The following is a 20,911-nucleotide window of genomic DNA, read 5'->3' on the forward strand; positions in this document are numbered from 1 at the left end:
ACTCTGTTTATATTTCCTTAGTGCCCGTTTCCAAAATGTCAAGTAAATTGACGCTGTAAGGTCCGTTCTTCGAATGTTCTACGCATGGCATTGAGGCCTTTACTGGTAGCTCCTTGTGCGCGCACGCATTTTGTATCTCTGTAATTCAAATATTTGGGCACATGAACTGAGCACATGCAGAGATGAAAGGGCTTCCACTGCGCCGTTGTTCCTACCTTGTTCTGCTCAAACCCCCTGGGCAATTATTTATTTTGAAAGAATACTTATTTCATGGACATTACTTTTACGACACCATACTACAGTTCAGGGAGGCACTGCTTTCATGACATATTGTTAGGAAGATATTCGTTGAGCAGATAATTCGCACGTAGACCAATATGATATGAAATATGAAAAAGCACATATGGGGGAACAGTAGATGCTTATTTGAGGATGGTATTTCCGCAAAATTAAGCCTAGCTCTTAGTCAACTTTTGAATGTTAATGTTCTATTTTTTCACATATTTGGATTGCATTTCAGAAATGTAAATGACATAGTGATGTTTAGAATGCGAACTGGAGGGTTAACAGGGAATGTTAAGTGTTGGCACAATGGAGGATTAGACCAGAAGGCATTGGTGGGAACTAGGTAATGGATGAGCAGAATAATGGAGCTGGAGAGTTGTGCGTAAAATATCTAATCTCTCTTAGCGACTCCGCTATTCAGCATCTGTAACTGATTGTGGGATGTGGTTGTAAAGTTTAAATATGTTGATGTTGGAATTAATTACAGTAAATAGCGTGATTCTTGTGCTAGTGAATAATTGACAACCATGTTGCGCAGAAAGTGAATATCATTACACCAGTCTCTTTCATTCCATAGGCACTCTGGTCTCCAGATGAGGACGGTGTTCTGTTTGTGGGATGGTGGCACGAACCATTTCGATTGGGACTGAAATTTTGCAATAACAGAAGGTATGCACAAATTGGTATTTCTTATCAATAAGTTAGCGCTGGTGTTAAACACCACTTTACACAACACTTTAAACACTTAAGGCTTTATTTCCTCTGTAAATTCTGCCAAACTTAAAAACCATTACATGCAGAAACTAGAAAGATCTGCTTGATTTATAGTCATCGGGACCTTGGTGTTATCCCCTTTTTTTGAAGTGCCATTCAACTCCATTAGGGACACACAGTTTTATCTGCACACTGTAATACTGCAGGGTTAACGCTGCCTCTGTTCATACATTTATGTGGAAGTAATGGTACAACAGCATATGGACTGTAGGAATTCTGGCTCAAAACATGCAATAGTGTGGAGCAGTAAAACATGCAGTTCTTGAAATATTGCATGTTTTACCGTTCCCAAACCACTCATGATGCAGCCTTCAGTCTAGACACAATGACATAGGGTTGATGTCAGCACATCCAAAGAATGAGCCATCAAGTTTTGACCTAAATGCAAGACATCAGGGTTGTGGTTATTGGCAATGGCGTAATCCAGTGTGCACTACATGCAGACTGTTTTGAATATATATTATATAACCCTGTGGCACATCTTTGCCTCTGGCATTCTCTACAGAACAACTGGTATTGCCAACTGTCACTGTATACGACCCACAATCCCAATTCATCCTCTGTTTGCACAAACCTTTGTTTATATTACCATTCACATAATGCACTGGCAAGATATCCTGAAAACCTGGCAACCTAATCTAGAAACCCTCGCTGATGATTTGAATGCGTGTAGATCTCTTGAAAAAGGAATTCATATGCCATAGAACTGTAATACTCTGAGTGTCATGAACATTCCATGCTTTGGCGCATCAGCATTGGCTCATCTCACCAAGTCTATGCCAGAGATTGGAACTAACCACAACCGCACCTGCTTGTGTGCATAGGACTCCTCCCTGGTTTTGTTGCCTGCTAGTATTCTTATAAATCACCATGCACTGATGCTCCAGGTTCATTTGTGGATTGTTGTAACTCTTGCAGCTGAAATCCTTGTGAAATTCCTTTCTGATTTGCTGATGTTTCTGCCTTGTGCCTTGCCATTGTTCCTTACTCCTCTGCTGCCTTAATCCATTTTGTCTAGCCCTTCATGGAAGGCTCCGTCCTCCCGCCTCTGCGTCAATCTGTCTCCTTGCTCCTTTTTCTTGTGCTGTGTCCCTTTAGCCTGCAAAACTTGAGCCTGTGGAGGCTAAAGGGACGCAGCAGAGAGTAAACAAACTGCTTGACCAGCAACAATCTGGCTTCAGGCCACAACACAGAACCAAGACTGCATTACTAGATAATAGAGAGGGGTTATTGTGGAATTTGGACAATCGTGATTCTGCCCTCTTAATACTGCTCGATCGGTCGACACCACTTGATACCATTGATCACCAGGTCTTTCTTTCATAGATTTACAATGGTCTCTGTGTTTGCAGAATATGCTTTACTTTCGAATCTTTGTTACTTTCTGAGCTTGGATGGACTTTCCACTGATTTTGTTTCTGTAAAATACATGATCCCTCAGAGATCTCTCTTATCTCCTTTTTTGTTTAATGTTTGTTAAACCTTTCGAAGACTTACTTGGTGGTATGGGTATTGGGTATCACTGTTACTCTGACAGCCAATCGTCTTTCAGACTTTGGGGCATGCATATAATAATGATGTTTTTTGTCTTTTGTTGATAATAATTGTTTGGTATTTGTTATTTATTGCAAAGTTTTTTTTAAACCTATACAATTAATAAACAATACAAAATAAATGATGGTTTGCTTGATCTCTTTTCCCAAATCAAGGCCTGGATGACACATAACTGTATCAGCTTTAACACTGCTAAAACAGAGCTGCTGATGCTTCAACCTCAGAAATATTCCCACCTTCTTTTTCCATCTTCATTTCTTTTGGATTTTTGTTCATCTATAGCTCTACACAAGGTTAAAACCTTAGTTTGAGGGGTTTGGGTCCTCCAACGTATTCCATATCTATGACAGTAATTACCACAGCTGTGTTGCTTTGGAAAATCTTTCGGCGTGTGCTCCTGCATCGATGACGTCGATACGCTGTCCTTGAGGACCTTCGTCGAGCCGACGTCACCGGATGTTATAAGTAGGACGCACGACGCCCGTAACCCCAGTTCTGTTTTTTCCGTGAACGTGTTCTTTGAACCTGTTTCTTCGTTGCTACTTGTAAGCATGATGTCTTCGGCTTCTTCCACCCTGTGCTCTGGGTTTAAGAAGTGTCGGGTGTGCGGGTCCACGATGTCGCTGACGGATACGCACAACGCTTGCCTCTGGTGCCGGGGAGGACCATGATACGGACGACTGTGTCGACTGCCAATCGCTCACATCGAAGGCCTTGCGGGAGCGTAAGAAGAAGCTGTCGGTCGGTAAGGTGGCCAAGCCCCGGAAGTCGCGTTCCACTGGTCTTTCGACAGACGATTCGAGGGGCGACTCTCCGCATCGTCGTCGTGAGTCCAGGGGTTCTTGGTCTGGGAGTCGGTCCCGCCATTCCTCTGCCTCTTCGAGGCATTCCAGGAAGCGCTGTCACAGGTCGCCTTCCCCGTCCTCTTCCGAGGACTCCGCCCGCCGGCGGGTTGCTTGTCCCAACAAGCATTCCACTCCTGAGGAATGGGATTCCTTCCGAATCCCTGCCTTTGAGGAAGTCGTCGACGCCATCGGCGCCCAGGCTGTCGAGAGACACGCTCGGGGTTCCGCTCTCGAGGCCTGTGTCGACACTGTCGGCGCCGCGCTCGACGTCGACGCCGATTCCATCGACGCCCTCGACGCCTTTCGAGGCGGCTTTGTCAGGGATGCCTCGTGGTACGGGGGAACCCCCTAGAAAGGCTTGGGCTAAGGCAAAACATGTATTTGTTCCTTTTTTTTCGGTTCCCTCTTTCCAGCCTCTGGATTATATTTCTGAGGTAGATGAGGGGTCTGAGGAAGGTGTGGATCCTGCAGAGGTCCCTGATGACATTATTTCTGGTCATAGCCAGCTTGAGGACCTGCGCCAGTCATTGCATGTCGCCAGTGGGCTTGATACCTCTCTGGAGGTGGAATTTGGTAGGCCTGATCCTGGCATACATGCCGACTCCTCTTATCGGCGCTGATGTCGAGGGTCACGGATTACCTGGGGTCGTCTGCCCCCCCCTGGGGATTTTCAGCAGGATGACCTGACTGATATCCTGGACCAAGGTCCTCCAACTCACCCGGTGCTGCCATTCCATATGGCTTTGCAGAGAGGGGTGGCTGCGGCTTGGACTACTCCGGAGAGTCTCCCGGCAGTGAGCAAGTCCTTGCCGAAGAAATATCGCCCAGCCAGTGGCGACCCCTACTACTTGACCATGCACCCTATTTCGGAGAGTTTGGTGGTGCAGGCGGCTACGGCCCCAGCAAAGCAGGCGTCGTACCCTACCATCCCTCCTGATAGGGACGACAAATGTTTTGACGGCTGGGCGAAGATGGTATTTTCTTCTGGGGTTATGGCGCTTCAGGCTGCCAACTCCGTTTGTGCCTTGTCTCGTTTCACGCACACTCTGTGGAACTGTATTTCCCTAGCGGCTGATCATATTCCCGAAGGGGAGGAACAGGATGGTTTCCTTGCTATCGTGCAGGATGGCAAGGATGCAATGTGTGAATCCGTTCATTCGGGTCTGGACATGGTTGATTGCGTCAGCCGGTCCATGGCGGCGAGCACCGTAATACGCAGGTTTGCGTGGTTGCGGAAGTCGGGTTTTGCTCCTGATGTGCAACCCCGGCTCCTCAACATGCCCTTTGATGTTGACCATCTTTTTGGCAGCAAGGCTGACGAGAGTCTTGAGAGGTTGCAAACCTCCAAAGCTGCAGCGAAGTCGTGGGGCGCTGCAGTTCGCCAACCTCGGCCTTTTCGTCCTAGGGGACAGCAATGGAGGGGAGGTTCCTTTCGATATTACGCGTCCTTTAGTAAATCGAGAGGAGCTGCAAGTCAAAGGAGCAACCGTAGGAGGGCCAGAGGTGGAAAACAAGGTACTCGAGGTGCCAAGGCCGTGCGTGCAGTTGCCTCTTTGCCCTCAGACACTGCCGCAGCCGCTTCAGCTCAGTCATGAGGCCCATGCTTCTCCGGTTGGGGGATGGTTGGTGCAGCATCTAGTAGAATGGCGTGCCATTACTTCAGATGTGTGGGTTCTGGAGATCATAGCCCACGGCTACTATCTTCCTTTACGGCAGAGGCCTCATGACAATCCACCAGGGAACCTCTCTTTGAAGAGTCCGCATCCGCTCCTTGCGCAGGAAATACAATCCCTGCTGGAGAAAGGCGCCATAGAACTGGTGCCTCTAGCGGAGAGGAACAAGGGAAGGTATTCCCCTTATTTTTTGATTGCGAAGAAAGACGGAGGATTGAAACCCATCATGGACTTGCGCGGTTTGAACAAGCTCCTTAGGAAGGACAAGTTCAAGATGGTTACTCTTTCTCAAGTCCTCCAGGCCCTTCATCTTCAGGACTGGTTGGTGTCTCTCGACCTCCAGGACGCTTATTTTCATGTGCCGATCCATCCAAAGCACAAGAAGTACCCGAGGTTCACGGTTGGCGACTCGCACTTTCAGTTTTGGGTCCTGCCATTCGGATTGGCCTCTGCCCGAGGGTCTTCACCAAGCTTATGGTGTTTGTGGCAGCGCATCTCAGGAAAGGGGGGATTCACGTCTACCCCTACCTGGACGATTGGTTGATCAGGGCGTGCTCTCCCGAGCAAGTCCTGGATCATCTGTCCGTCACCTGCCACTCCCTTCACAAGCTGGGCTTCTCCCTCAACTTAAAGAAGTCCCACTTGACGCCAACACAGCGGCTCCAGTACATCGGAGCGGTGCTCAACACATCCCTGGGGCAGTGTTTCCCTCCCCAGGGATGTAAGGGCTTTTCACATTCAGCAGATGGTGTACAAGTTTCAACTTGCCCAGACGCTCCTGTGGTGGGCCGTCAAAGGCAATCTGATGAGGGGGGCTCCATTTTGGCTGCCCTGGACGGAGGTGACGATCGTGACGGACGCATCCCTCACGGGATGGAGAGCTCATGCCAACGAGCTGACAGTCAGCGGTCATTGGTCTCCGTCGGAGTCCAGACTACATATCAATCTGTTGGAGCTGAGGGCCATCAGGATTGCCCTAAAGGCTTTTCTGCCGACTGTGCGAGGGAAGAATGTCCTGATTCTGACGGACAACACAGTGGCCATGCACTACCCCAACAAAAAGGGGGGGCAGGGTCACTTCCTCTGTGCAGGGAGGCGATGCAGCTCTGGTTCTGGGCCATCCAGCAGGAAATTTCGATCTCGGCAGTTCATCTGGCCGGGGACGAAAATGAGACGGCGGACGCACTGAGCAGGCAGAGCGCGATCTCTCACGAGTGGGAGTTGGCTCAGGGGATTCTCCTGGAGATCTTCGCCCTATGGGGAACCCCTCAAGTGGATCTCTTCACCTCCAGTGTCAACCCGAAGTGCGAAAGGTTCTGCTTGCGGGAATTTCCTCCAAGAGGAGCCTTGGGCGACGCGTTTGTGGTGGAGTGGTCCTTCCCACTGCTGTAAGCGTTTCCTTTAGTCCCCGTCATCCCGTAAGTGCTGCGGAGGTTACGGAGGTTCCGTTCCCGGATGATCCTCATTGCTCCGGTATGGGCCTGGACCTTCTCGACTTGTCCATCTGCCCTCCACGTCGTCTTCCCTACCGAGACGATCTGCTCTCATGGGAGGGGGGTCAGTTTCTCCATCCAGAGGTCAGATCCCTCAACCTTCACGCTTGGCTTCTGAAAGGTTGAGGTATAAGGATTGGGACCTCTCTGAAGACATGATGGAGGTGTTTCTTTCGGCCAGACGGCCGGCAACAAAGTCCCTGTACCATTGCCGTTGGAGAAAGTTCTGCGACTGGTGCAGGGTTAAGAATGTGGTTCCTTTTTCATGTGAAATTCCTGGGGTTTTGTCTTTTTTGCTTTCTTTAGCCCACAGGGGCTTGCAAGTGGGTACCATTAAAGGTTACCTGGCGGCGCTGTCCATATTTAAGCGCTTGTCTGAGGAATGTTCTTATTTTAAAATCCCTTTAATTTCTCAGTTTCTGAAAGGGCTCATTAATGTGTTCCCTCCGTCACCTTTCCAGGTGCCCGGGTGGGATTTGAATCTTGTTTTCAAGTTTCTAATGGGTGCTCCATTTGAGGCTTTACATTCTTGTCCTTTGTGACTGTTAACCCTGAAAACTGTGTTTTTAGTTGCGGTCACTTGCGCTCGCAGAGTGAGTGAGTTACAGGCACTATCTGTTAAGCCACCCTTCACTGTGTTTCATAAGAACAGGGTTGTCCTTAGAGTTCGTCCTTCTTTTCTTCCGAAAGTTGTGTCAGATTTTCATTTGAGCCAGAAGGTAATTCTTCCGGCATTTTATTTTTTTTTCCGGGCATCGTGCGTCCTACTTATAACATCCTGTGACGTCGGCTCGACGAAGGTCCTCGAGGTCAGCGTATCAACGTCATCGACGCAGGACGCAGACGCCGAAAGATTTTCCGAAGCAGCACAGCTGTGGTGATTACTGTCATAGATATGGAATATGTTGTCGGACCATCCCATCGAAAGAACGTTACCAGGTAAGAGAGTAACTTGTTCGACTCCATTTTAATTCTGTTTTTGGGCACAAATCAATATGCCTCTGAGTTGCACTTGTACTACCTTCGACTACTCAAGCAGATTCAACTTACCTTTCCCCTGAACACTTGGCCATTATTGAACAAGGTATAATTGCCACAAAGCATGATTAATGTAATTCTCTGTATGTGGATCTTCCAAAACATATTTGCCACAAGATACATATGTTATGGAATAACACTATATCACCCATCATGTTGCGGGCCAAAATTGCGAAACCCAAAATGTCCAAACCTTTACTGCCCATTTCAGTGCAATTATATGTGGTGGATGGGTTTGGGTAAATATCATTTGAGGGGTGAATAGGGGTGGGGGGCTGTGAAGGGTCTCCCCCTGAATATAAATGTGCTGAAAGGTGCGAAAAGAAAAGAACAATCAACATTTTGGGGTACAGGATTATTTTGCTCACAGTATTCACATATATCCGAATAACACTGCTAAAATAATCCTAAATGTCCCCTATTGAGTTTACGTTACACCATGTCTGTGCTTTTCTCAATCATTGAGTTCCTTCTGCTTCTTCCAGGACTCTCACCCTAGACTTTATATAGGTGATCTACAACATAACATCCATGCTCTTTGTTCCTGCAGTGTCCAGTTCCTGTTACTTTTACAATGCCCTTTTACTCTCCACCCCATGTCCATATTCTGCTCTTTTCCAGCTTTCTCAGATCTATATTGCCTCAACCATTTTTCTGTATAGCCAGCCTCTGTTTCACTTGCTCCTGTTAGCACTGTTTGCCCTTAATTCTAGTTGTGAATTCTAGGCCTCTGTTTTTTGTATCTCGTTTTTACAGTCCAGTCATACCTTGCATTTGCTGTTGATTTCTAGTTACCAGTACCTTGTTACAGTTACCTTGCTCTAGTCCATTACTACAGTTGCATAGTTCTAGTGCCTTCTCTCTGTTGCCTCCTGTAAATGTATAGAAGTAGGAGACTGACCCACAGGTGGCATATTTTTGGCTATAGACTTTTATTATGTAAAATAAAAGAGAAGACCCTACCTGTCCCCATTACTAAGAGGGGTTTCCCCACCTCAACTAAATACTAAGGATTCCATCAGGATGTCCGTCCAAAACAAGAAGTCCCCCGTCATGTGTCAAAACCTATTTCTTTACCTTACACTCTAAACCAACTAAATAACGTGGTGATCTTCTTGGTCCAGAAGAATGGTTCCCTTCTTCTGGATGATGAAGCAAATTTCACTTTCAGGTGATGAAAAGGAAAAGTTCTTCAAAAAGGTCAAAACCAAAAAGTCTCAAAAGCTTTCTTAGTTTGGCGCTCCATCAACGTCCGTGAAAAAGAAAGTCCTATATCTTCACAGGGTTAGGGGCATGACTTCCTCTTCCCCCCAATATTCCACAGGTTTCTTGATAATTTCATTGCACCAGGATTAACAAGTTCGTTTTCCTTGCTTTTACCATAATGTTTACAATGCGAGGGAGAATTACTCCCTCCACTGGTCTTTCTTGGGTTTCTCAAAATGCAGAAGGAATTACTTCCTTCCCTTGGTTTCTCAGACATTGTTCATAACCACCATGGTGGAACGATTCCCTTCCCCTGGTCCTCCTCAGGCTCTTCAAAATGCCAAGAGAATGACTCCCTTCTCTTGGTTTTTCTCACAATGTTCACAAACGTCAGGGGTATTGACTCCCTTCCCCTGGCCTTTCTACAGGCTTTTTACAATGCTGAGGGAATGACTCCCTTCTCTTGGCTTCTTTCACATTGTTCATCAACACCGGGGGGAATGTCTCCCCTCCCCTGGCCTTTCTTTCTTCAGGCTTTTCACAATGTCAAGAGAAGGACTCCAGTCTCTTGGCTTCTTTCACAGTGTTCATCAACCAGGTGATTATAAAGCGAATTTATGAACCAGTTCAAGACTTCAAGAAATGCCACAGTAGCTAACAAAAGTACTCCTGTTGTTAGAAAAATGTATGTCTTATGCCACTGGAAAAACACTCATGTGTATTACAAAAGAACAAATATTGCTTTTCATAACTGATGTGGCTATTAAAAATCAGACCGGATGGAATAAAGGCAACTAAAACTAGTGAAGTAATTCAAGGGCCAGGAGAACATGCCTCTCATAATTTGTCAAAGGATGATAATTGCATCAAATAACTGCACTATAGAATGTGATGATCAGAATTCCCTGGTTTCTGCTGACTATCCACATTATGTTGTCCTGTGAGTTACTCAAAACCAGCCTTGCAGCTAAGAGTCATATACACCATCCATTTTAAATCCCTAAAAACAGAAAAATATGCCCAATAAAAATGGGAAACAATTAACAGATAGGAACCAACCCCTGGCTTCTGCCCACAAATCTCCACTGATATTTCTTTGAATAAGTGACCAGCAGAGCAGTGGCATAGGAAGGAACACTAGTAATATTTCTGACTGATCTCAAGACGAATTATAAGGGCAAAGAACATCTTTGAATAAGCATAAAGTATCCCTGTTGGCAAAGCTAATTAATTTTTTACTCTCTGAAAAATCATTTCACTCTATGTAGGAAGCAAATTCTTATCAAAGCCTTGCTTGTAACACTGATGTAGGAAGTAAACTGAAAGGTCACATAATAAAGCCTATAGTTTTTCCCACCCTGCTTTACCACAGCCTAGACAAAAATCAACAAGAGACTTACTGAGTGTAATTATAGAAACCTGTTGAAGTAAATCCCATATTTAGGCCTTTTGGGTTAATAGCATCAATGAAAGAGTTGGGGTAGAGGTGCTCCTGAGTAGCAAGGGTTCACAAAGTGGATAATATAGTGAGTTAAAGGAACTTTGTGTGTTTAGGTGCACCTGAATAGATCTTGGCTACAAGATCGGAAATGTATGACCGACAGGAGGTCCACCGAGATCGGGGGACAGAATCAGGGCACATTGTAGGCTGACAATGCCTGCACAATTTCAATAAAGTAAACAGAATGTTTCACAAAGTAAATACATTAATCATAAAGCAATTTAATTCATTGAGTAAAAAGTACATTATGTGAAAAAACGTAAGAGTTTGCATATTGTTTTTATAAACATTAATTTGCTAGTTAATTTGAGTGGCAGAACACCACTTGTGATTTGTTCATGTAATGACAGTAACAAATAGATAAATCACTTTTACAAGAGTATTACACAAAAGTAAACAGCACTAATATCTCCTTTGAGAAATATTGGGTACTCAAATTGATCTTTGATGTTCAGTACTACTCCTCGTGTACATACAACACGTTTCGGGCATTCATGCCCTTCATTAGGTATGAGATATAGAAGAATCTATGTAAACAATAGATAGACAATACTATGTCAGGGATATGTTCCATAGGTGTAATATAGCTAACCTGTGAGTCAAGTAACTAATGATGACTGACCTGTGTGTTCACAGTCTTTTCTTAACCGGAAGGTTTAAGTGCTCAATTGGTGTTTTCATCAATAACAAAAGACTTCTATGACAGTGCAGTCGATACTGGAAAAGGAAAGTAAAATAAATGTGGCTTTTGCAATGAGCGAGTTTAGAAGTAGATGGTCAGGCATGGGACCAGTCGCTGTTATGAAGCGCTGGGTCCCATGCCATGGCCATCTAAGTCAACAGATCAACAAGAGCATTAGCTGGTACAAGGGTGGTGCACTCACCAATGAGAGCGAGTAACATTCAACGATGTAGATGGTGTGATCGGGGTTCTTGGATTCGCCTGTCCCGTGGGACGGAGGCAGCAATCTGTCTGATGCAGTCAAATTGCAAATGTTTCTCGTATCCGCGTGTCCTATGGGACAAAAGCGGCGACTGATAAGTACAGTATTATAGGCTGTTAGCAACCTGTCCGTTAGCTGTCAGGTCAGCTGTGTAGTCGAGGACTTACTTGTCAGGGGGGTTTATATGTGTCTAGCAGCGCCTGCTACAAGGAGCGTGGTAGCGTCTTTGATGTACGGTGACTGGCGCAGTTGTCACGGCAACCAGCATGCGTGCGTGTGTTGCCTTTGAGCAGTAGAGATCGGTTTGCTTGGATAGCAGAGCGCCATCTTTAAATGTTTTTAACTGTATTCTGATGCATCATGTATGATGCCATGATTAGAAATAATAAACATGCATTCATGATATTATTCAAATGTGTAGGATATACTTAATAAACGGTGTGCAGCAAGAATGAAGATCTGTCTGCTTCTATATCTGTTGAGTAACTAGTGTGGTGCTCAAATATAAAATGAACTGTGGTCAGTTGGGTCAAGTCCTGTAGGATGTAATCAAGATTAGAGGTGACAGCTAAGGTCTCAGGTCACATTCATCCCAAGGGGGAACATTGAATCTAATCGGTCTCTCCAATGTACTTCTCTTTGCACTAACAGTTTGGTTAAGTTGCTGCCTCTTCTTGGTAGCAATTGAATTTCCTTTTTTGGTGAAATGTTGAGCTACAGGGGATATTTCAGATGCCAATCTTATGTTTGATTTATGCTCAGACCATCGTGTTTTGGCTTGTCTTGTTGTCATGCCAACATAATAGAGCCCGGAGGGGCATTTGATGCCGTAGATTCTGTTTTTAGTGTCACAGGTAGGGGTATGATGGAGGGTAATTTTGTAACCCATCTGGGGATGGGTCATTGAATTTCCTTTGATTAGATTATGACAATTATTACAAGGTAGTGTCCCTTTATGGTTTGAATCTTTCACCTTCTTGGTTGCAAAGTCTGCCTTGACAAGGTGGTCTCTTATTGATTTACTTTTACTGTATGCAAATAGTGGAGGATTTGGAAAAATGTTGCCAATGTTGGGTCCAGTGATAGCATATTCCAGCTTCTCTTAACGGATTTTCTTAATCTGGGCACTCTGTTGCGAGGAGGTAGTTACGCATACGAAGTTTTGTGCAATATTTCGTTGTTTAGGTGCATCGGTTCTGGTGACGTTTTCGACTTTCTCTGCACAACGTTTTACTGAGTCAGGATTATAACCTCATTTAAGACATATGCGCAGCCTTGTTGATGTAGTCTTGGTTGTCGGAAATGATGCGCCTGTACCTGAGGAATTGGCTAAATGGGATGCTTTCAATTATCTTCTTTGGGTGAAAGCTTGTGGCATGTAACAGACGGTTTCTATCAGTTGCTTTGGTAAAAAGTATGGTTTGTAAGCCACCTGATTTGGTGTAAATTCTTACATCCAGGAATTCAATGGATGTCCTGCTGGTTTTGGAAGTATACATAATTCTGGGAGCCAGAGAGTACATGTATTTAAAGAATTCTAATAATTCCTCATGTGTTAATTCCGAGATATCGAAGAGATCATCTATCATTAATGCTCAGAGTTACAACAGCTTTAGAGCCTTCTTCTGTAACAAGGGATCCCTCTGTAATTCACGGTTATCAGTTAAACAAGATGCAGGGGGATGCTACAGTCAATAAACACAGAGCACATGTTTGTATTGAAATGCCATCAGCAGCTGAGCATAGAAAGAAACAGAAAGTACAGTCCTCTAGACTGTTACTAAAGCTTTCCTTCCTTCAGCAAACATATTTTCTACACTGTACTGTACTGCCGAAACAACTGACTTGGTTTTTGAAAGTTACTGATTTGTTCTCCACCCGCAAGGAGTGTTCTGCTGTGCTCGCCTCCAATACTAGTTGACAGGGTATTGTAAAACATGAGAGGTTGTAGCAGTGAAATACTTACTGGAATATTTGCATACCCATAGTACTTTGCAAGCAAAACATATTTAGTGCCTCACCATGATATTATATGCATTTTAAGAAAATGTCATGAATCTGCAGGTACACAATTATTTTGCAGTGCACACATGTTATGTTATGTCATGTTATGTTACTTTGCATTTGTATAGCGCCTTATGTATCATTGGTATGATCTCAAGGCACTGGTAGCTTAAACACCCCAGGAACCGTAGTTCAAGTCAGAAGAGAGAGAGAGAGGGAGTCATAAGGTGCGTGGGCGTACCGGATATGTGTGCATCTGGTGTGGCATTTGCATGATAGCTGCTTCTTAGCGGTAGGTGTGGTAGTTGGGAGGGTTGATCTCCAGACTGATTTCTGGCTGCGTTAGGCCTGAGGAAACGCTTAGGCTAGCGGTGAGTGCTCAGCTAGCTGTGTTTAATCAGGGTAATGTGGAGTATGTGGCGGGTGTTAGTATGAGAACAGCTATACCGAATGTGTCATAGTATTGCTGTGTTATAATTGAGTGGTGGTGTATAGGAGAGAGTAAGCGTGGTAGTGTGATATGGTGGTTTTCAGTACTGCGCAATAGATCAAGCGCTCATCTGTACCATCTATTCAGTCCATTTTATTCACTCTGTCCTTTCACTCAGTTTCGGCTGTTCATACATTTCGTCTGGTTCATCATTTAGTTTACTAGTCTTTTCATCGATTCAAACATTCGATCCTTCATCTAGATAAAGTACTCCATCCAATATGTTGATCCATTTTAGCCTTCCCATCGTTCCCTCCACTCCATCAGTTCCCTCCACTCCATCATTTCACTCCACTCCATCAGTTGCATCCACTTGATCCGTTCCATCCACTCCATTTGTTCCATCCACTCCATCCGTTCCATCCACTCCCTCCATTCTATGCACTCCCTCCTGCTACCTTCCTTGGATGTGGTAGTCGTTTCTCAGGCTCCCTCTCCGGAATCGAACCCTGATTCCCCGTCACCATGGTAGGCACAGAAAGTACCATCGAAAGTTGATAGAGCAGACATCGGAATGCATCGTCGCCGTCACATGATCGTTTGCAACTTATTCCACCCTTATACTTTTGGGTAGGATTATGCAACTGAAAAGTGAAATTGTTTTTGTATAGCAGTGAGTTAAAATATAATTTGTTAGGGTCTATGCCCAATGCCTCTCACATGGATCAACCGTCCACCTGGCCAGCGGTGGACCCAGCAGCGCTCTGGTAGGGTTCTGGTCCCTCCATGGAGGGAAAGGGTCTATCTCTCCCAGTCACAGCTCCCTGGCCAGAGCACCAGGATGGCTGGTGGTGCTTCTCTCTCTCTTGGGCATCTGGTTCGCACATGGGCCTACCGTCAGTCTGCCCAGCAGCGATCCTGGTGTTCCCTGGTGGGGCCCCCATCCCTCCCTAGAGGGAAATGCTGTAACATTCCCGGGCCAGAGCTCCAGGATGGCCAGGGGTGCTGCCCACATACTGCCTTCTAGCATCGTTCCCGGGGTTCCCTGGTTGGGTCTCTGTCCCTCCCTGGAAGGAAAAGCTCTATGATATGATATGATATGATATGGCATTTGTAACGCGCCTATACACAAGTGTTTCAAGGCGCGACGAGGCAGGGGGTGGGAACAAGGGGAGAACAGACAACGATCCTACTAGGCCAGGTGTCATTCAGATCGCGCAAGTGCAAGGGTAGGGGGACTGGGAAAAGTGCAAGGGGAAGGGGAGAGGGGAAGTGCAGTACATGGTTAGTAGAATACAAGATAAGTAATAGGGCCAGCTGGTGACAAGTGCAAGGAGAGTGCAGTACATGGTTAGTAGAATACAAGATAAATAATAGGGCCAGCTGGTGGCAAGTGCAAGGTAAGCGCCGGGAGAAGGGGCTGTAGGATACAGAGACAGTCCCGTAGTGCAGGTAGGCAGTGCAGGGAAGAGTGGCAGGGCCAAGGACCGAGATCGGTGAGTGGCCAGTTGCAGATTCAGTGCAGGTTCAGTGATTTTAGCAGGGGAGAGGGGGAGAGAAAGCGGAGGCAAAGAGGAATGTTTTGAGGTGCTTCCGGAACCGGAGATGGTTCTCCTCTAGTTTCAGAGAGGCAGGAAGGCTGTTCCAGAGGGAGGCCCCTGCTGCGGACAGAGATCTACCCACAGCTTGTTGCTTGGAGAAGCGGCTGACCCTGAGGTAGTTGGAGGTGGAGGTGGATGAGCGAAGAGCTCGAGAAGGAAGATATTTAGGAAGAGAGAGTTGAAGGTATTTTGGCCCAAGGCCCCAGAAGGCCTTGTGGACAATGCAGAGGGTTTTGAACTTAATCCTTGCGGCCAATGGGAGCCAGTGTAGCGATTTCAGTCCTGGAGAAATACGGTCCCTGGGCTTGAGGCCAAGGACAAGTCTCGCAGTCCTGTTCTGGATGAGATGAAAAGGGCGGAGAGTAGAGGCAGGAAGATTTAGATAGAGGCTGTTACAGTAGTCCAGCTTTGAGAGAACCAGGGCTCTGGAGACAGTGAGCTTCTGGGGGAAGGAGAGGAAAGGAAGGATACCTCTGAGGAGGTGTAGCTGGTAGTGTGACTTCTTAGAGACGTCATATATGTGAGGAGAGAAAGAGAGTGTGGAGTCGAAGATGACCCTGAGGGTTTTTGCCTTGCAGGTAGGAGCAGGAAGAGGGCCAAGGGAGGCCGGCCAGAGAGCTGCAGGGAAGGAGGGATTGTGTGTGACGATAAGTAGAATCTCAGTCTTACTGGCATTAAGGCAGAGGTCATTGGCGGCACACCATTCCTGGATAGCAGAAAGACAGTCGGAGATGAGGGAAGGGGAAGAGGAGGCCGAGGGTAGCCTGAAAATGAGCTGGGTATCATCCGCATAGCACTGAAAGTTGGGACAGAGAGCGGCGATGCGGTGAGCAAGAAATGCCAGGTACTGGTTGAACAGCCAGGGGGAGAGGTTAGATCCCTGGGGCACACCACAGGTAGAGAAAAAGATGTCAGAGAGGAAGGAACCCAGTTGGACCTGGGAGGGTGGTATGGAGAGGAAGGAGGTCAGCCACGCCAGAGCCTGACCAGTGATACCCAGGTTATCACGGAGACGGTTGAGCAGGATGGTGTGGTTGACAGTGTCAAAGGCAGAAGAGAGCTCAAGCAAAATGAGAACACAAGGGGTGTTAGAGTCAAGGTTTGAGAGCAGGTCCTCACGGATGTTCAGGAGAGCAGTTTCCGTGCTTCTAGCAGCTCTGAAGCCAGACTGATGGTCATGAAGACTACCAACAGATTCAGCATGGAGATTAAGCTGGGAGATGGCCAGTTTCTCCAGGAGCTTGCCCAGGAAGGGAGTGATAGAGATTGGGCGATAGTTAGCTGGGCAGGAGGGGTCGGAAGAGGGTTTCTTAAGAAGGGGGTGCACAAGGGAGAGCTTGAGGGGGGATGGGAAGACTCCAGAGGTGAAGGAGTGATTGCAGAAGTCAGCCAGGGCAGGCGCCAGGGAGTCGATGTGGTCCTTGATAGTTTTGGAGGAACAGGGGTGGACCTGTTTTGACAAGACTTTCATAGATCGGACTTGTCTCGAAACCTCGTCAGCAGAAAAAAGGGGAAAGGCAGAGAAGGAAGGGAGGAGGGGTGGCTGCAGAAGGGGCAGAGGGAGAGCAGGGAATAGAGGAGGGGAGGTGATAGGAGGAGAGTGAGGACAGGATGACCTGAGTTTTTTAAATGAAGTGAGAGGCCAGTGCCGTGCAGAGGGCCTGGGAGGGGACAGGAGAGGTGGAGACTGCAGCAGGGTTGGCCAGCTCTTTGCAGATTTTAAAGAGTTCGGCCGAATAGTTAGATGCCGCAGAGATGCGGGCTTGGATAAGGGCTCTCTTCTTAGTGAGAACGGAGAGCCGGTATTGCCTTTGGAGCAGGCGGCAGGCCAGTTTGTCAGAGGATGAACATGAAGCACGCCATTTCCGCTCTGCCACCCTGCACTTGCGTTTAAGGGTGACGAGATCCGAGTCGTACCAGGAGTTACATTTGGCTTTGGGCTTCAGGCGGATTCTCATAACAGGGGCAAGGATATCAAAGGTATCAGATATAGCAGAGTGGAGAGTGGAGTGGGCTGTGTCAGGGTGGGAGTCAGCCGAAGAGGGAGGGGGGGCCATGAGCAGAGCCCCAGGGCTGCCGGGGGTGCTGCCCCCTCACATGGATGCCTACCTTTCACTTGGGTTGACCACCCTCCTGCCCAGCTGAAGTCCAAGGGGTCTGCCAGTCCTTTGCTGGGGTGCCAGGGGCCCTTCCCACCTGGGCCCATTGGAATGCATTGCACTACCAGATGGCTGCTCTCTCCCCCTCCCGTGGAGCAGGCTTGGCCGCTGGTGTCTGAGTGGTTGACCTGTCCACCCTCTCCCTAACCCCCAGTGTTGGGGAGGTATGCTCTGATACTTGGGTCCTACAGACCACTAAGGGTATGAATGTCGGCCAGAGGTGGGTGTGCGGCTCCCCCATTGCCACCCTCCAGTAGGTGTGGCTACCTGGTTGATCTGCCAGTAGTCACATATGCTTGTCTCACAGATTAAGCCATCCACGTGTAAGTACACATGGCCGGTACAGTGAAACTGCAGATGACTCATTAAATCAGATATGGTTCCTTTGATTACTTGGATAACTGTGGTAATTCTAGAGCTAATACATGCTGATGAGTGCTGATCTCCTAGGATGCATGCATTTATCAGACCGAGACCAATCCGTATTTGCCCGGCTGCTTTGGTGACTCTAGATAACGTGGGGCAGATCGCACACCCCTGTGACTGTGACGATACAGCCCTATTCTGGATTTGGTGGAGAGGGCAAAAGGAGGAAAGGGGCAGATTGAGGAAGAGGCTGTTGCAGTGGTCCATCCTAGACAGAACCAAAGCTCTGGAGACATTGAGCTTCCGGGGAAAGGTGATGAAAGGGAGAATGCCTCTGAGGAGGTGAAGCTGAAAGTTGGACTTCAGTCAGTGATGTGAGAGGATAAGTAGAGAGGTGCACTGAAGATGACCCCACGGTTTTTTGCTTCACAAGAGGGTGAGGGGAGGGGGGCCCAAGGAGGGCGGCCCGAGAGTGGGAGTGAAATAGGGAGCAGGTGTCCCAATGAGATGGATCTCGGTTTTACTTGCATTAAGGCAGATATTATTAGCAGATCACCACTCCTGAATAGTAGTCCGGTAGTCCGGTATAAGAGAGGAAGGAAGGGAGGTAGAGGAGGGAAGCTTAAAGTAGAGCTGTGTTTTATTCGCATAATACTGGAAGTGAGGAGAGAAGGAGGAGATCAAGTGGGCTATAGAGGCAATGTAGATATTGAAAAGCCACAGCAATAGGATAGAGCCCTGAGGTACGCCGCAGGTAGAGAGTGAGGTGGCGGAGAGGAAAGGGCCCAGTTATACTTGGGAAGATCGGTTAGAAAGTAAGGAGGCCAGGCAGGCCAGTGCCCGGTCAGTGATGCCAATGGAATCACAGAGACTATTTATAAGGATGGCATGACTGACTGTGCCAATGGCAGAGGAAAGATCGAGAAGGATCATAATGGAGGGAGAGTTGGAATCAAGATTTGAGAGCAGGTTTTCACAGGTGTTTATGAGAGCAGGTTTCATGCCTCTGGATTCTCTGAAGCCAGAATGGAGGTCGTGGAGACAGCCAGCAGATACGGTGTGGTGGGTCAGTTGGAGGGTATGACCAACTTCTCGAGGAGTTTGCCCAGGAAAGGGGTGATGGAGATAGGGCGATGTTCATCAGATGCCCTTAGATGTCCAGGGCTGCACGCAAACTATGCTTCGCTGACAGGTGCTGGTAACCCACTGAACCCCATTTGTGATAGTGATTGGGGATTGCAATTATTTCCCATGAATGAGAAATTCCCAGTAAGTGCGGGTCATAAGCTCATGTCGATTAAGTCCCTGCCCTTTGTACACACCGCCCGTCACTACTACCGGATGTATGGTTTAGTCAGGTCCTCGGATTGGCCCGCTGGGGTTGGCAACGACCCTGGCAAGTGCACAGAAGATGATCAAACTTGAATATACAGAGAAAGTAAAAGTCATAACAAGATTTCCGTAGGTGAACCTGTGGACGGATCATTAACAACAGTGCGGCCGGAGGGAGAGCCGCAGGACCAACCTCAGTTGAGTCCCATGCGTGCACACCCACAGACTAGGGTGCCCCTCGTGCTATGGTCTGGCTAACAGAGCAGTTTGTGACCATGGCGCGCGGGGGACCAGGCGTCGGTATGCAGGATCCCTTCCACTGGAGGTGTCCACGACCCAGAAGACAGATGGGGATGGCTGGCATTGTTGAGCTAACCTTCTGGAATATCCCCAACCACGGAGCCCTGAGCACCCCCCCACCCCCCATTTCCCCTCCTCTCCGAGGCAGCCCCTGAGCAGGCGTGCCGGCCGGGCGCTCCTGTCTCCGATCTGCCAGCAGCCCCCCGCCCCCCTCCGGTTAGATGGGGAGTCCAGAGGGAAACCTGGCTGTTCTCGAAGGATGACTCCCGAGGCACTCAGCCATGGTGCAGCCAGTCCTATTCTCCGGGCGGGCATCGAGGTTCCGTTGACCCACTGTTGTGGTTGAGTGATGCCCAGGTGTGCTGGCGCAGCAGGATGACCTTCCCTGGTGTCCAGGTACCTGGAGTTCTCCCCAATGCAGCCGAGCTGGGGTTTGAAGACTCTAGCAGTGCCACCCAACCACACCCCCACTTATGCCCCCTCTGCTGCTACATGCGGCCCTCCTCTCCGTCCCCCTCAAAGGGGAGCGGGACGTCATTCTCCATCCCCCTAAAAGGGGAATGAGAAGTTATGGTCGGAGGATGACCGATCGGCAGAATGGGCTGGCACTGGAGCGGGCCTGCCAGCATTGCCGTGGGATGCCCTGTCGTGCTGCTAGAGAAGACGCGAAAAAACCCATTTTTTTAAAACCTCAACGGTCTTGGCCAACTCCCAAGATCCCCCATGGGGCTCTCACTTCTGGCTCCAACAGTGGCAGGTAGGGAGTTTGACTGGGGCGGTACACCTGTCAAATGATAACACAGGTGTCCTAAGGCGAGCTCAAGGAGGACAGAAACCAAAGGTTTGCGTGATCTTGATTTTCAGTATGAATACAGGCTGTGAAAGCGGGCCTCACAATTCTTTTGACTTTTTGGGTTTCAAGTAGGAGGTGTCAGAAAATTGTCCACAGGGATAACTGGCATGTGGTGGCCAAGCGTTCATGGCGATGTTGCATTTCGATCCTTCAATGTCGGCTCTTCCCATCATTGTTATGCAGAAATCACCAAGCGTTGGATTGTTCACCCACTAATAGGGAACATGAGCTGGGTTTAGACCGTCGTGAGACAGCATAGTTTTTCCCTACTGATGATGTGTTGTTGCAATAGTAATCCTGCTCAGTACAAGAGGAACTGCAGGTTCAGACATTTGGTATATCTGCTTGGCTGAGGAGTCAATGGGGCGAAGCTACCATCTGTGGGATTATGACTGAACGTATATAAGTCAGAACCCGCCCTTAAACCGTGTTAGGGAGAATTCTCATTTTATGGCTTATTTCCTTTGCCTATAGAGTCCCCCAGCAGCTTTGCTGGATTTGAAGGGTTTGTTTATTTTTCCTGCTAAGAGTGAGACTCTTTTTCCCACTCTTA

General features: G+C 47.6%; 1 protein-coding gene across 3 annotated transcripts in view; it reads left to right on the forward strand.

Annotated features, from left to right (window-relative positions):
• Positions 1-20,911, forward strand: part of LOC138566633 (acylamino-acid-releasing enzyme-like) — a 1,029,593-nt gene that overhangs the window by 433,420 nt on the left and 575,262 nt on the right. For all 3 annotated transcript variants that reach the window (XM_069644173.1, XM_069644175.1, XM_069644174.1), the window contains one exon: positions 863-954. In XM_069644173.1, coding sequence (XP_069500274.1) covers positions 863-954 — 92 coding nt within the window. The remainder of the gene's footprint in view (positions 1-862; positions 955-20,911) is intronic.

Source organism: Ambystoma mexicanum, chromosome 2p (assembly GCF_040938575.1).
Source record: "Ambystoma mexicanum isolate Mex_15411 chromosome 2p, UKY_AmexF1_1, whole genome shotgun sequence".
Lineage (NCBI taxonomy): Eukaryota > Metazoa > Chordata > Amphibia > Caudata > Ambystomatidae > Ambystoma > Ambystoma mexicanum.